Raw genomic sequence first — 15587 nt, 5'->3', positions numbered from 1 at the left:
TTCTGAAGATATGATCATTCTCCAGGGACACAGTCCTTTCAGTCAAGCCCTAAGTGAGGTAGCTCTCACGCAGTAGCCCCACAGAATGGTGGGAAGGGCGTCTGCCTTTCCCCTAGGACTCCTGCATGGAGCAGGGAGAGGAAGACAGTAAGCAGCAAGGCTAGGTAGATTCTCCCTTTATTGGCTTTTCAAAAAAAAAAATGAAGAAAATAAAGCAGGAAAGGTGCAACAGGGCCACTAGACCCACCGTGGAAGGAGCAGAAGGGCCATGGGGTAACCTCCTGGGACCCCTGCCCGTGGCCTAGAGAGAAGCAGGTGGGGATGAAGGAAGGAAGGCAAGGGGTCAGCACTCCCTGACTCCCGTCTGAGCGTGTGACATCTAACTTGAGTTGCGCTGGCTAAGTAAACAGCTGACTCCCTTCATCTGTTTGTCTCTTTCCCACAAGTTTTCCACCTGGCTCTTAATGGCAGCCAGTTGTTTGTTGCCTTTGTTTTAAATGACAGCTGTTTGAAAGCGCTGAAAGGTTTGGCAGATCTTCAGTCAGCAGATTGCCAGGATGACAGCCAAAGGGGCATGATGACAAACGTCATTTCTCAGCCATCATTTATGTGGCAGGTATATCTATGCCCACCCAGACACCCCCAGAAACAGCCACCATTGCTTAAGGCATTTAAACATCAACAAGTGTTCGGGAAACCCGGCATCCTTAATTCTGGAATGGAGAGAGAATTGAAAGAGGAATTGCTCCTCAGAAGTTCCATTGTTTTTATAAGTTTAACACTATCCATTATACGGACTGGACTGTAGATATTATGCATTTTCACACACACACAAACCTCCACCTTTAAGTCAGCAATTATTTCTTACCTCTGGTTTTACTCTACGAAGGGCCCAGACAGCATGTAAACTCTGAACGGTGTCATAGGTCATCACAATGGAAGGCTCCTCATTGAGGAACACAATGCGCAGTGTGTAATCAGCAACATACTGTACTCTAGCCGAGCCAAACACACCTGCTAGAGAAGTAGCGCTCAGGTTAACCCCATCTAAATCAGAAGGACAGTTTCTGTAATAGTGTTATTAATTACACAAAGCTACCATTTCATGTCCCATTTCTGTTGCAACTTTGGTTCTTCCCGTATAGATTCCCACTCTGGGAGTGTTTGGCAGTTAAGAGTATATAGCTACGCAGTCAGACCCAATGGAAAAGGCCACAGTTTGTTGTACCCAAGTCATTTCAAAGTAGTGTAAATAAGAGGCATTACCACCTAATGGCTAAGGCACTGGCCTGGGACTCAGGAGACCTGGGTTCTATCTAGCCGGGAACACATCTAACTCAATCCAAAGGCTAGAAGTTGAAGCTAGACAAATTTAGATTGGAAATAAGGCATACATTTGTAAGTGTAACAATTAGCCATTGGAACAGCTTTACCAAGGGCAGTGGTGCATTCTCCAACACTGACAATTTTTAAATCAAGATTCGATGTTTTTCTAAAAGCTCTGCTCTAGGAATTACTCTGGGGCAGGTCTCTGGCCTGTGTTATACAGGAGGTCAGACCAGACGATGACAATGGTCTTTCTGGCCTTGGAATCTATTAATCTTTTCCCAGCTCTGTCAATGGTTTGCTGGGTGACCTTGGACATGTCCCCAATCTCTTCCTCAGTTTCCCCTTCTGTTAAACAGGGATAATGATGCTGACTTCCTTTGTAGAGTGCTTTGAGATATACAGCTGAAAAGCACATCACTATATCTCCATGGGGTTCCTGGCCCTCCCCAGTGCTGGGGTTTTGCTACTGGCCCATCCCTTTCCTGCCCCCTCCCTTTTTGTGGGACACAGCTCGCTCTGGCCTCTAGCTGTTACCATGAGAGATGGTGCTGTGAATGGGAGGCATCTCCTCCTACACCCCCACTGTCCTGCCTGGAATAGAGGAGAGGGAATAGGCTGGGGATGCAACTTCAAATGGGAGTTGAATGTTGGGATGACAGGCACCCCCTCCCCACATTTCTCCCTACCACCAACCTCCCATATCCCCCACTCTGACAACTTCCTCCTGGCTTGAACCCCCTGCAAACCCCTTTCCCCTCCCTGCCCAGGGTAGGCCAGAACTCACAGTGCATGGCTGCTCAGGGATGTCTAAGGCACGGACAAACTGGGCACCTGTTCAGGACCCCCTGCAGAAAGGGAGCCCCGGCAGTGATGTGTTTAAAAATAAAATTATCTAGTCTTGACACACATTGAACCCCGTGTGCTTCAGGAAACTGAACTTTCAGATGTCATTCGCGACTTTGTGCCCACAAATCCAGACAGTGATGTTTCTAAAGCAGCCAAACACATGTAAAACTTTCTATTACCATTATGTTGTGTTTTTTAAGGCAAGAATTCCTGTTTATTTCCTACCGTAATATGGTGGAGGCCCCAATTAAGATGGCCCCATGGGTGCTCAAACCACCTCAAATTTAGACCACTATCCCACCCCACGTCCCCCAAGAGGACTTGCAGCTTTCAAGGCAATCCAAGTAAGCATGTGGATTTTAAAGCACTTAGAATAATTAACCTTTGAACAACAAGCAAAACTCAATCTTAACTATAGCTACAATTCCACTATAATTTCAAGAAGGATGTAGTTGGCATGGGGAGTCAGCTGCAATGTGCGTATCATGACTCCAGACCAAGTAACATGCGGGTCAATCACCACAGCTCAATGACAGCAAGGTTTCAAATGTAACCAAGCAAGATAGCAACTCTCTCTTTCCTTTATTGAATGCCTCCTCGGTGGCCAGCCATTGAAAGAGGTCTTTTTAGATACCTTAAATATCCTAAAGCTACAATACCAATTACGGGGTTTGTCTACACCGGTGGTTCTCAACCAGGGATACACATACCCCTGGGGGTACACAGAGGTCTTCCAGTGTATATATCAACTTATCTAGATAGTTTTACAACAGGCTACATAAAAAGCACTAGCAAAGTCAGTAAAAACTAAAATGTCATACAGACAATGAGTTGTTTATACTGCTCTATATACTATACACTGAAATTAAGTACAATATTTATATTCTAATTGATTTTATAATTATATGCTAAAAATGAGAAAGAAAGCAATTTTCAGTAAGAGTGTGCTATGACACTTTTGTATTTTATGTCTGATTTTGTAAGCAAGTAGTTTTTAAGTGAGGTGAAACTTGGGGATTCACAAGACGGATCAGACTCCTGAAAGGGGTACAGTAGTCTAGAAAGGATGAGAGCCACTGGTCTACACATATGCATACTATGCAGCAAGCCAGGTTGTAAATCTACACCAACGCACACATGGAATCTTTTACTGCACAGCAGCAGAGTCCATGCGGACAGTTAGCATGTGGCAGGCAAGTGCATTGTAGATTTACACCGCAGCTTGCCACAAACTAAGTATTCGTATTGAAAAGTCCTAACTGACATGAAATCCTAAATTAATTAACTTAATATAAATTAATTTAATTAACATGGCTACAACAACACTGCATACATGAAATCCTAACAGATAAGCAGCTAAAATAATCCATTTCTAAATTCTTAAAAGAGATATTTGAACATTCATTAGATTGTAATTATAGACTATAAAGACAGGGAAGGTAAACAGTCAATGCTGTATTCAATAATATTGCAGCTGAATGACTCATTTCTATTTATGGATTTTTTATATATATTTTTTTTTAATTAAAAAAAGATAACCTACCTCCAGACTTACAGACAAGAGGTGTTATCTCATCTAAAGGATGTAGCATACTGAACATAGTGGGCAAAGGTTCTCTGGAAAGGAAATGGAAAAATATATTTAAAAATCAAGTGTTAACAAGCTGTAAAATCTAACAGATGGATCACAAATACCCACTGCAAGTTTAACAGTCAACTCCTCAAAAATAAACAAGTGACATATATGTTCCATTAACTATAGATTGTGTGGCTCATCTAATACATCAATAAAAACCCCCAAGCTTTGTTTCTCTAGTACACTTTATCTCTGAGCATCTTAGAAAACAAACTGATATTACTATATAACTTGGAACACTTCACCCTCCACTGACATGATGCAGCTATTTAACAGCACAGAGCAATGCTTAACAGTTCAGAATAGGAAATGAGGAATCCAACTGAAATTGCAAGGGAAATTTAGACAGACATGGAGTTACCAGATAAAAATGTGGCAGAACACAAAGACTGAAGAGCCAAGAGATCTCTACTGACCACAACTACCATGAATGTCAGTTTGAAATCTCATTTGAAAGCTGAAACATTTTGTGTACGATTGCCTTTTTACTACAAAGTGTAAGGCAGGACTAGATTTCAAGTGGTGGTGTGCGTGCTCCAAAGTGCAGTTCTAAACTCTACTATTTTTGAGCTTTTTCCACCAGAAAGACTCCTCTTCCCCTGTGGCATGTGCTAAGTGTAAGTTTTCTAAAAAAACATCAATAGGATTAGAGAAAAAGGTTTTCTATTCTTATGGACTTTGATAGCCAGTAACCAAAAAGCAGCTCAGTTTTGTATGTTCAAACTGGATTAGACATGCAGTCCTTATGGAGAACACATGACTTTCACAAGTCAGAAAAAAGTGGAAGTTCTTAATTTAAAACTTTCGAAATGCAGACTGCTAAATGATGGGTCACTCCCTAGCTATTTAGAGCACACTTCTCACTGTGGTATCTCAGCATGGTTAAAAATAAGAACCCATACTCTGGGATGGATGCACACAGCTCCAAGACAGCTAAGCAAGCCGCTCCCTAGGTCCAACCAATGCCGTAACCTGGCTTTATGCCAATGTCAATCATGATTTAAACGGGCGTGCAGGAAACATTGATTTAAATAATTTATTTTAATCCTGCTTTGCATTTGGACTTCTTGTTTTTCCTAAAGAAAAGGTTGATTCTCATTGATTGGTAATCACTAAAATAAGTTGATTGACAAGTATGATTATAGCCTTTACATGACATTCGGTATTTTTTGCTAAACAGGAAGGTTCACTATGTCTATACACATTTATTTAAGCAATTATGCAGCTTAACATATATTTATTCAGAGTCTTGATTTTTACTTTTTTTATGATGTTGGGAAATGGTGAACACCAGGTTTCTTATTGTGACAGGGTGCACATGGCCCTGGAAGGCCCCCTGCTGGAGGCCCCGTGATACTACCCCACTCCACCCCACAAAAGGAGCAGTGAAGGTCAGTTTTAGAGAGGCTGGACTAAAGCAGCCAATTCGATAAAAGGATCAGATAAAAGGAGCTGCTAGGCCTGAGCAGGTCAGTTCCTGGCTGGGACTAGAGGAGTGAGGAAGGGTGCTCCTTGCTGGTCAGAGGAGCTCGAGAGAGAACCAGGTGGCATTGGCATTCAGTGAGGAGGAAGAGGATCTGAGAACTTCTGCCCCAAGGTAAGGGGAAAGAGAAGAGGGCTACATGGGAGAAGGCCCAGGAAATAGCATCAACTAATTAAAGGCAGCAGTATGTGGATGGTGTTTATAGGGTTCCTGGGTTTGGACCTGGAACAATGGGCAGGCCCAGGTTACCCCACCTGCCACTGGGAAAGTGACCTAAGCCCTGAGAAGAGAGCAAGGCTCTGTTGGAAAGCCTAAGTGAAGAACAGGATTTAAAGGGCCCAGAGACAGGGCTGAAGACTCTAACAAGGGCACACCAATAGTCCTCGTTGGACCTTTGTTACCCCAGAAGGGGTTCACCCATTTGACTGTGTGACTTGGCCAGAGGGCTGAGCCACTGAAGACCTGCCTAGCGAAATCAGCAACCTACAAGGGACACATAGGAGTGGGAAAGCTTGCAGTACCACACCTAGCCATTAGGAGGCACCTGAGATGAGTGCCCCCACCACGCTTATTTACAAGAATGTTTTTTTATTCTTGATTTGAATCAAGCTGCATTTGGTGGAAATTTGAATTCAATTAAAACAGCACAAAAACAGCATTTTACAATTATTTTTATTAAATAAACCTACCCTAAAAGTCCTGCATACCAGCTTATTTTTTTACCATCCAAACATGTTTTGCATTTAAAACTAACTGGTTCTTTAAATAAAAGTATTACCTGTAGTTAGCGAATTGAATGGACTGTTCTGGTCACCATGTTTTTCAAGATTTTAGAACCAGATGATCTCACTCTCATTCAGAGATGGGAAAAGGAAAACAAGCTTCCTTGTTTTTTTAAACTCCTAATTGGTTTCTCAACTTTGAATGAGCTAGTTGAATAAAGTGAAAGGAAGAAAATATTTTCTCTGCACCTGCAGAAGAGGCAACTACTGTCAAAAGCTGTTCAGCACGTCAGCAAACTCTGGTCCTGGGTGCTTAGCCAGCGACTCCCACCAGTTCAGTGGTTTGACTTCCTTTAAAAGTTCAGTAGCAAACATGTACTACTTGAATATGGATTTTTAATTGACTATAAATGACTTTAATATACTGTAGTAAGCTTAGGCCTTAACACAGGCTGTCAATTTAAAACTTAATTTTAAATAGGTTTATTTTTAGAAAGAAATTTAATTAAAAAATTTAAAAATCCATTTTTTTAATTTCTGATAATTATCCATCCTGCTTTACGCCTATTGATTGGGGGCAGAATCCTAATCCATCCTTGGCTGTGTTGACGGAGGAAAGCACACACTGAGGTCAGAGAAGGGGTTCTCAGGCTGATCCCCAGTGTCTTGGAGTTAGGGAAGGAGCCAGCTGCTCTTTCTTCGTCTATTCCTGACTGAATTTCCCAACCACCACCATTACTGTGACCGCAGTCCCAGCGCAAAAGATCACAGAACCTCATAATAATAAGGTCCGGTAAAATATTACTCTGCCTCCCCTGAAGCTATGTGAAAAGAGGCTCGGACCTTTGTCAGGCCGCAGGATCATCCCCAGCCTCTACAAGCCTCTCCCTTCAAATTCTTGATATTCCACCCAGCTTCCAAGCCCTTCTGACCAACTCCCCAAAAGCCCTGACCCCTTTCAGATGCTTAAACCCCACCTCCTGTACTGCCAAATGTCCTAATAAATAGGGTGCAGAGGCCTAAGTAGTGGTGAGAGTCCGGAAATGGTGCACAACTGGGAATGGAGAGTTGCCAGGGAGATGTATCCAGTTTACATATATGTATCCAAGGCAGATAAATGTAAGACTGTGCTGACACATCCCATGGCATGTAGGGTACACGTAGCTACACGCTGCAGTGAAGGGCCCTACCATCTACATGCTATTTATACTCATGCTAGTTGTGTGTCCATTGTCTGCACCCTGCACATCGCTGTAAATGTCAATGTAACCCAAGACAGCCCTAACACCTTCGCCTGCATTTGCTTAACAGTGCTACAGTAATTGGAGCTGTACAAAACAGCTTTATCAACATTTTTATTCCCCTCACCCACCCCCGCAAGCCTTAACATGTAGCCAGATACGTAGCAGTGCAGCCCTAGCCACCAGACTAAGCCATGCAGCAAGTTATCTGTGGGAGTTTTCCTTACAGACACAAGGTGGATGAAGTGAGCTGTAGCTCACGAAAGCTCATGCTCAAATAAATTGGTTAGTCTCTAAGGTGCCACAAGTACGCCTTTTCTTTTTAAGGTGGATGAAGTAATCCATTTACAATTTTTAACACCTACTTTATACACTAACATTTTTAATGCACAATTAAAGTGGAGATTTAAATATAAAGAGGCTAGAAGTGCTCAACCTTACCTCAACAAAACTACCATACCCCTACGTTCCTGCTGGCTGCTCTCTCTCCACACACACAGACCACAGACACCTTCCCATTGCCAAATACACCTCAACTCTTCCCTTGTGGTATGTGCATTACAAGATAGGCTTTAATTTCATAACGGAGCCCACACTGACATGTCACCAAGGAGGGTCTTGCACCAGGAGATCAGGAGCACAGCAGAGTCTCCAGCTCATGTAAGGAGGGATATTGCCTCCAGAAGCTGAAAGTCTAATACTGAGGTTGACGCGGGCAAAGGAGTGTGATGGCAGAGTTCAGACCAACGTGGGCACAGTAACCGAGAATGTCTTTACTCTTTCCACACTTCCATACTAAATCTTACTTGTGCATGGAATGGGGACATAACTCAACATGTCCCAATGCCCTGATGCATTTCGTCATCACTTTGGTAGAGAGCAACACTTGTACTAAAAGGACAGTTAAAATTTTATCTCACTGCTTTAGACAGACAACTTATTCCACAACACAACAAAGACACTCAGCAACCACTCTCACTACATACCTGGGTGGACTCAGAGGGACTTCGTGTGAAGTGCTGCTGCGTTCAAACAACAAGCCATATTTTGTTGGCCAGACATTTGCTACCTACAAAAGACAAATATTTTAAAAACTGAATGGCTCATATTTAAAATGCTCCTGCACTTGAGCATCCAGTTACTGTAAAACCAAAACATTTAACCATTGTTTCAGGCAGAATGCAATGTTATGTGTGTAATACAAAATACCTTCTCAAAATACGATGACAATGTATCTGTGCTTTACTACATCCTACTTCTGAACACAACCAATATACAAATCTGACAACATACCAAGAACAAGAGTATAGGTCATTTGATTAGTGTTAGACTGACAGCTGCTCAAGAGAAATATGCAAAAAAGCCATATTTTCTGACTTATATGAAAATTTTGGCCTCTATCTATCTAAAGGTTTTGTACTGTGACCCATCATTGTAGTATCCGAGTATCTTCCATGTAAAATAGACTGGCAATAACACTGTTCATAGTGGGCTTCACAGAGTCTGGCTTATTTTTTTTTTCCAGGTTAGAATAAGGAATAGAAAAAAGTCTTCCAAGTCTCAATCCAACACCCAATCCACTAAGCCATACCCACTTCTGCTTTGTCACACCCTCACTTGTTAGTACAATTATTAAAAATTCACACCAAGGATTACTGGATTATAGCAATGTTTCATCCACACCAAAAGACAAATGAGGAACTACACACAACAACAACGACGACATGCACATTAAAATAAATGAGAACATTTAGAAAAGAAAATACTTACCTGAAAAGGTAAGGAAGCAATGTAATCCTTTCCTTCTATACTATGAACATTTATGCAGGAGCTTTGCAATATGCAGATACATTTTTCTACTATTTCATCACTATCTGAAATTGGGGAAGAACACAAAAATAATTTTTAGCTCTACCATCAAGTTTCTCTATACACAAAGTAGGGACTTTTGTTATTAGCTGTGCAATTCTAAAATGGTTGGTTAGCTTCTGTTGTGATAAGTGGGCCTACAAATTTACCCAAATTGTGAGTGTAACTGTAAAAAGTATGTAATAGTTCATAAGACCTTACAATAACCTCTAACAATAAATGTTGATGGGAAAAAGTAAGAAGAGAGATAGAATAATTGAATTAGTCTAAACAAAAAGCTCAAGTTAATAAGATTCAAGGACTGAAATTATGCTTTTTAAAAACAGGAGATGTGGAGCCAGACGTTAATGAGTCAAACTGGTATGTTAGATATTAGATTTAATTGGTGACCAAATAATGAGAGGATGGGCTATTCCACCCATCACTCCCTTTTGGGTCCTTACGTGAAAGAGATTTTGTAGGGAAGGTATGGGGAAAAAAAATCCACAAGAACAAAAAGAAGAACACAGACAGAAAGAACAGACAGAGGCTACTGGAGTGAGCTACGCTATCACCCCTCCACCATTTTCTGGGACGCCAGGCCTTCATCATCCTGATCCTGATCGGTCACCTGACCAGAATGGGCCAGAGAGGGACCCAGACAACACTGTCACCCCTACCAGCTCCAGCTGAATCCCAAAATGCTAATTGGAATGACAGTTATAACTATCTCTGATACCATCTAAGAGACTGTCAGACAAGGGGCTTTTCCTTCTAAAATTGGTCTACAGCCAAAGGGAAAGGAAACAAGGGATGTTGGTACAATGAAAGCCTTACTTAATACTTTACATTTCAAATGCTTTAACTGTTTTTCCCTCTTTTCTGTATCTTTAATAAAAGGATTTTAAAAGGTGTGTTTGCCATGGTGTCAAGCAGCCTGAAGTCTCCATATCAAGCCCCAGATCTTGTTTAACACCTTTGGCCCATATATCCCATCTCAATTACTACAACACTTCCCAAGTCAAGAAAATTAAACTCAGATAAAATAGTACTTTGGCAGTAAAGTAAAATATGAATGAAACTTACTGTCAACTTTCTCAGATTTTTCGTGTGGTACAGTGAAATCACACCACAAAGCCTAAAAACCAAAAATATTATGCAGTTACTTATGAAAGACAAGCTGGTATTAATACCAATTTCTCTTTTTTAATTTTATGTTGTAACGGAATATCCCCCTGCTCCAAGAGAGGTTTTAAGCCACATTTCAGTTGACTAGTATTGATTAGCTCAGTGGTTCCCAAACTCATTCTGCCGCTTGTGCAGGGAAAGCCCTGATGGGCCAGGCTGGTTTGTTTACCTGCCGCGTCTGCAGGTTCGGCCGATCGCGGCTCCCAGTGGCCGCGGTTCGCTGCTCCAGGCCGATGGGAGGTGCTGGAAGCGGCAGCCAGTACGTCCCTCGGCCCGCGCAGCTTCCCGCAGCTCCCATTGGCCTGGAGCAGCGAACCGCAGATGAACCTGCAGATCGGCTGAACCTGCGGACACGGCAGGTAAACAAACCGGCCCGGCCCGGCAGGGGCTTTCCCTGCACAAGCGGCGGACCAAGTTTGGGAACCACTGGATTAACTAATATGCAGCCATTCAATGGCTAGAATTTCAGAGTTCATACCTGTAGAACAGGGCTGTCAACAGTGAAAGCCTTATAAACAGCAGATGCTTGGCTTTTACTTCCTTTGCTCCAAATGACCATATTGCCAGCCACATACAGTTCTTCATCATATTCCACTTCTTCCCCAACATCACTGACACCTCTCCTTAAAAGCCAACTTTCCTGAAAACCAAGAGGATTAAAAAAAGTCACAACTTCCTCTCAGTGGTGGGCTGATAGACTCAAAGCTAGTGTGATCTGAAAGGGTGGCATAACTTTATATTTTATAAATTAATCAAATCAAGATTTGGGGCAACATTGCAGAGCAGACTGGATTTTTGTTTCAACTTCTAGTTTTCCCTGTTTTAAAAAAATATTCCACACACAGAGAAAAATCTGAACTCACAACCAGATACGAGATCATATCTAGTGTGCCAGACGGAGAACACAGACAACCTTCTGTTTATCGGGGAGTGCTGTGTCTACTATCCTTGCTCCACACTAACAGAAAATCCAACCAGGAAGACACCTCAGGAACCTTCTGTCAGGAAACCCACTCGATTTTCCTGCTTTGTTCATGGTGTGCTTGGGCTGTCTTTGCATGGCTTTTTTTTTTTTTTTTTTTTTTTAAAGTGAGCAGGAGGGAAGTCTGCAGTCCTCAGTGCATTTGCCTGAATCCTGATCAGAGCAGAACATCAATCATATCACAAACCTGTCACACAAACAATTTTTCCTGATGTGTGTGTGTGCGCTGTGACAGGATTTGAGCGGGGCTGGAACGAGCCTGGCAATGATGTGAGAAGCTCCAGTCCTCATGTGAATTAGCAGCTTAGAGCCTTACCTGGGGTGGAACCCCTCTGACTGGCTGCCTTCCCCACATCCTGGGGCAGAATCACCAAAGCTGCTGATTGAAAAGCTCCCTCCCCTGCAACCTGACGCCATTTCACAGGAGGGCATGAGGGAGCAGAAAAAGCCTGCAGCTCAGCCTCCTGTGAGCAACAAGGAAGGCTCCTCTGCTCGTCCCTGCAACACCCAGCCTAGGGACAGGGTGGGGTGAAGAGCCCCTGAAGATGCTCCCCCTGCCTGCAAGGCTGAATAGGAACCCCAGTGCAGCACCTCCCAGACCTGGGTGAGGAGCCTCAGGAGTAAACGTGAATCTGGGGGGGCTGAAGGAGGGACTGAACCGAGGTGGAGACTGGGGGACAGAATTGATTTGGAGGCTGAGGAGCAGAATTAGCTTCTGGGTAGGAGATGGGAAGATGTGACAGTCAGGGTTTTGTTTTTTCAGCCAATCCAAGATTCGTGAGTCAGACCCCAAAAATCATGATCTCTTGAGGCTGGCAATACTGCAATGGGACCACACAGCTGCTTATAGTTAGGCAGGCATTTAACCATTTTGCTGACGTGGGCCATATAATAGCAAGTCAAAATATCAATACCTTTTTATACCCACAGAATGGGAAATAGTGCATTAGAATGTGCTCTCTCTTTTTAATTCATAAACTGCTTGAAGAATACAATCCACTATTCCATCTTTCTCTTGGAGAGGATTGCATAAGTCTAGCATTGCCTCATTTCAGGGCATATTGTGCACATAGAAAAGGAGGACTTGTGGCACCTTAGAGACTAACCCATTTATTTGAGCATAAGCTTTCGTGAGCTACAGCTCACTTCATCGGATGCATACTGTATGCATCCGATGAAGTGAGCTGTAGCTCACGAAAGCTCATGCTCAAATAAATGGGTTAGTCTTTAAGGTGCCACAAGTCCTCCTTTTCTTTTTGCGAATACAGACTAACACGGCTGCTACTCTGAAACCTGCCATTGTGCACATAGTTTACTAAACACATTTTGCTCCAGCTCTTTTTCTAATATTCAAGTGTCTGTTTTAATGACTAAAATAAATGGACACACAACTTTACCTTCTGTTTTTCATGGATTGTAACCTCCTGAAGGGATCCCACCAAACCAGCAGCTCCATCAGAGGACCATAGCTCAGAGGCTGGCTGCAGCTGCCGAAGTTGAAGGTTCAGGGCATTTGGGTGGTGCTTGCAGTGGTCACGGCCAAAAGGAACAAACTCCTGCAAATCCCCTGCTGCTATCATCGTTACCCTCTCTTCATAGTTGTTCGACATGGGTTCCAAATATCAACATTATTTCTGAAGCAAAAACAGAACACTGGTCTGTCTCAATGGCCATTTATAAGCTGTAAAGCATGCCACTTACCCTTATTACATATTGCAATCAAACTTTTCTATATAAAACTTAATTTTCATTAAAAACAAATAAATAAATATAATGGTTCAAAGTCTTTTATTGCTTGTAGCGTGTAATTCTAATAAGTAATGTTATCAGTGATTTCTATTTTAACTTGCATCTCCTTTATAATGCCAAAACTCAGTCTACTAATATTAAGGGGTGAGGACAAGAGAAGGAAAACAATTAAGATGATTTCAGCTGATTTTAATTCTAGTGGTAGCTATGTTTCTAAGGCCTGGTCTACAATAGGAAATTAGGTCAGTGGAACTATGTCACTCAGGATGTGACAAATCCACACCCCTGAGGAACACAGTTAGCTGACCTCCCCCCTGGTGTAGACAGCGCTAGGCCAACAGGAGAAAGCTACCACCTCTTGGGGAGGTGGAGTACCTACACCGAGGGGTAGACATAGGTAGTGTCCTCACTGAAGTGCTGTTGCATTTTAAGTGAAGACAAGCCCTAAGTATAAGACTCCTATCACTGCGGCATCTGAAAGCCTCTGCAAATTCCTACCCAATGATCTTGTGTTTTGCTACGTGCAGGTATTTTAAAAGCTGTGAGGTATGTAAAGTCAGAGGCAAGCAACCATTCGAACACAGAAACATTCATTGGCCTAATTTTATTTTAGCTTCAGTAATGACTGAGTCACAGTAATGTCTCCATAATTAAAGCTAGAAGGTAATTTCCATTATAAGCCAGGATTTTTGGCCCGTACCTTTTTTCAAAGGTCTTTCTCCATTGTATTTTTCACACCAGAACTAGTTATGAGGCTTTGCAGAATGGAGTGCTTTTCTGCTTTTCAGATAAAGCGACGACACCCTTGGCCCGTGCACACGCAAGTCAAAGTGACGTGTTCTAACAATTTCAGACTTGACTTAGATGGCTAATTCTCACGAAGAACTAGCACATAGGAACAAGGCTTGAGAAGTCTGTAAGGCACCTACCCAGCAGTACTCCCCTTACCTCTACACTAAAAGGGGAACAGTGCTAGTAAGAAGCCCAGCCCCATCTTCCCGCAGTTGCTGGGATTCCTACCAAGATGCAGTGCTGGTTCTAGTTTGGAGGCACCATCTTTTATAGGAGACTCTGATTAATAAATATTGGGTGTATTGTAAGCTTTCTGGGACAGGAACCACATTTTCATGTAGGTTTGTGCGGCACCTAACACAACAAGAGCCCCATGCTATCATCCTCTTCTCCTGCAAATAGTTCCAGCATCTGCCTCTGCTGATGCCCTGAAGGTTTCCCTCACAGCAGCAGAATGAAAGTGACACAAATCTGATCAGTTTCGCTGGCGCTCACAGAGATAAAATATACCTTTAAAAAATTCAGCAACAGCTATGAGAGTTTTTTAAAAACACACAGGGCACAGTCTCACTCAGGGCAGGGGGGGCACAGTCGGTCTCTCTCTCGGGGGGCACAGGCAGGGCACGGTCTCTCTCTTGGGGTGGGGGGGCACAGTCAGTCCCTCGGGGATGGGGGGGGCACGCACGGGGCATGGTCGGTCTCTCGGGGCAGGGGGGCACGATCAGTCTCTCTCAGGACAGGAGGGCACGCACGGGGCACGGTCGGTGTCTCTCTCTCTCTCTCTCTCTCTCGGGGGGGTCGGGGGGCACGTGCGGGGCATGGTCGGTCTCTCTGGGGCTCGTGGGGGGGGCACGCCCCCCCACAGTCCGTCTCTCTCGGGGGGGGGCCGGGGGGGGCACGCGCGGGGCACGGTCGGTCTCTCGGGGGGGGGCCGGGGGGGGCACGGTCGGTCTCTCTCGGGGGGGGGGCCGGGGGGGGGGGCCGGGGAGGGGCACGGTCGGTCTCCCTCGGGGGGGGGGGTCTGTCCCGCCTGGCTGGCAGGTCCCGGCGGGGGGGGGGGGCACGAACCTGCGTGACACGGGAAGGGCGGTCGGGCGGGCGGCGGCGAGTCCGGCTCCTGCGGCTCTTCCCCGTGTGTCTCCGGCAGCGCGACGCCCAGCGACTCCTCACACGGGCGCGGCCATTTTGGAACTCCCATCACCCCCCGCGGCGCCCGGCCCGGCGGCCTGTCTCGCGGCGCGGCGCGGCGGGGCGCGGGGCGGAGGAGCGGGTGCCGTCCCCGTGGCGGCGGGGCGCTGGCGGGCGCCGGGGAGTTGCAGGGCACAAGGGAACCTGGGCCGGCAGCGCCGTGGGGACGCGGTGGGAGCTGCCGAAGCGGTCGCTGGAGATTTCCCGCGGCGGCGGGTACACCGTCACCGCCACCGCCACGGGCCGTGTCTGCCGTCCCCGGGTCAGGCTTCCGGAGCGGAGCAGATCCGGCGCGCTGCAGCAGCCGTGCCCCCAGGCTGTCCCTCAGCAGGAATCGCACAGGCGGGGCTTGCGCTCCTGCCCTCAGATTCCCCTCAGATTCCCCTCGTTGGTCCTTAAACCAGCGTTTCCCCCAGTTTTTGGCAGCTGATTCCCCACCCTCAGAAGAATGAAATCCATCACACACGCCCTCTAGCCCACCAGGTGTTGTGACAGGGTTGCCTAAAATGAGCAGACACTCGCAGTAAGTCTGTCCATCTCCCTGGGCCTCTGCCTCTCCTTCTTAATGTGTTTTGATGGGCAG

General features: G+C 44.9%; 1 protein-coding gene across 2 annotated transcripts in view; it reads right to left on the bottom strand.

Moving 5' to 3' along the window:
* ANAPC1 (anaphase promoting complex subunit 1) overlaps positions 1-15012 on the bottom strand; it is a 66326-nt gene extending 51314 nt beyond the window's left edge. The window contains exons 1-8 of one of the 2 annotated variants that reach the window (XM_074949825.1): positions 14885-15012; positions 12673-12909; positions 10772-10933; positions 10192-10243; positions 9028-9131; positions 8244-8326; positions 3719-3792; positions 869-1017 (exon numbers count right to left, since the gene is read on the bottom strand). In XM_074949825.1, the coding sequence (XP_074805926.1) occupies positions 869-1017; positions 3719-3792; positions 8244-8326; positions 9028-9131; positions 10192-10243; positions 10772-10933; positions 12673-12885 (837 nt within the window). In that variant the 5' untranslated portion in view covers positions 12886-12909; positions 14885-15012. The remainder of the gene's footprint in view (positions 1-868; positions 1018-3718; positions 3793-8243; positions 8327-9027; positions 9132-10191; positions 10244-10771; positions 10934-12672; positions 12910-14884) is intronic. The other variant, XM_074949826.1, reaches the window with a different exon arrangement.
* Between the last annotated feature and the right edge of the window lie 575 nt (positions 15013-15587).

The sequence above is a fragment of the Natator depressus genome, chromosome 3 (assembly GCF_965152275.1).
Source record: "Natator depressus isolate rNatDep1 chromosome 3, rNatDep2.hap1, whole genome shotgun sequence".
NCBI lineage: Eukaryota > Metazoa > Chordata > Testudines > Cheloniidae > Natator > Natator depressus.
This window is presented reverse-complemented; position numbering and strand designations above follow the sequence as displayed.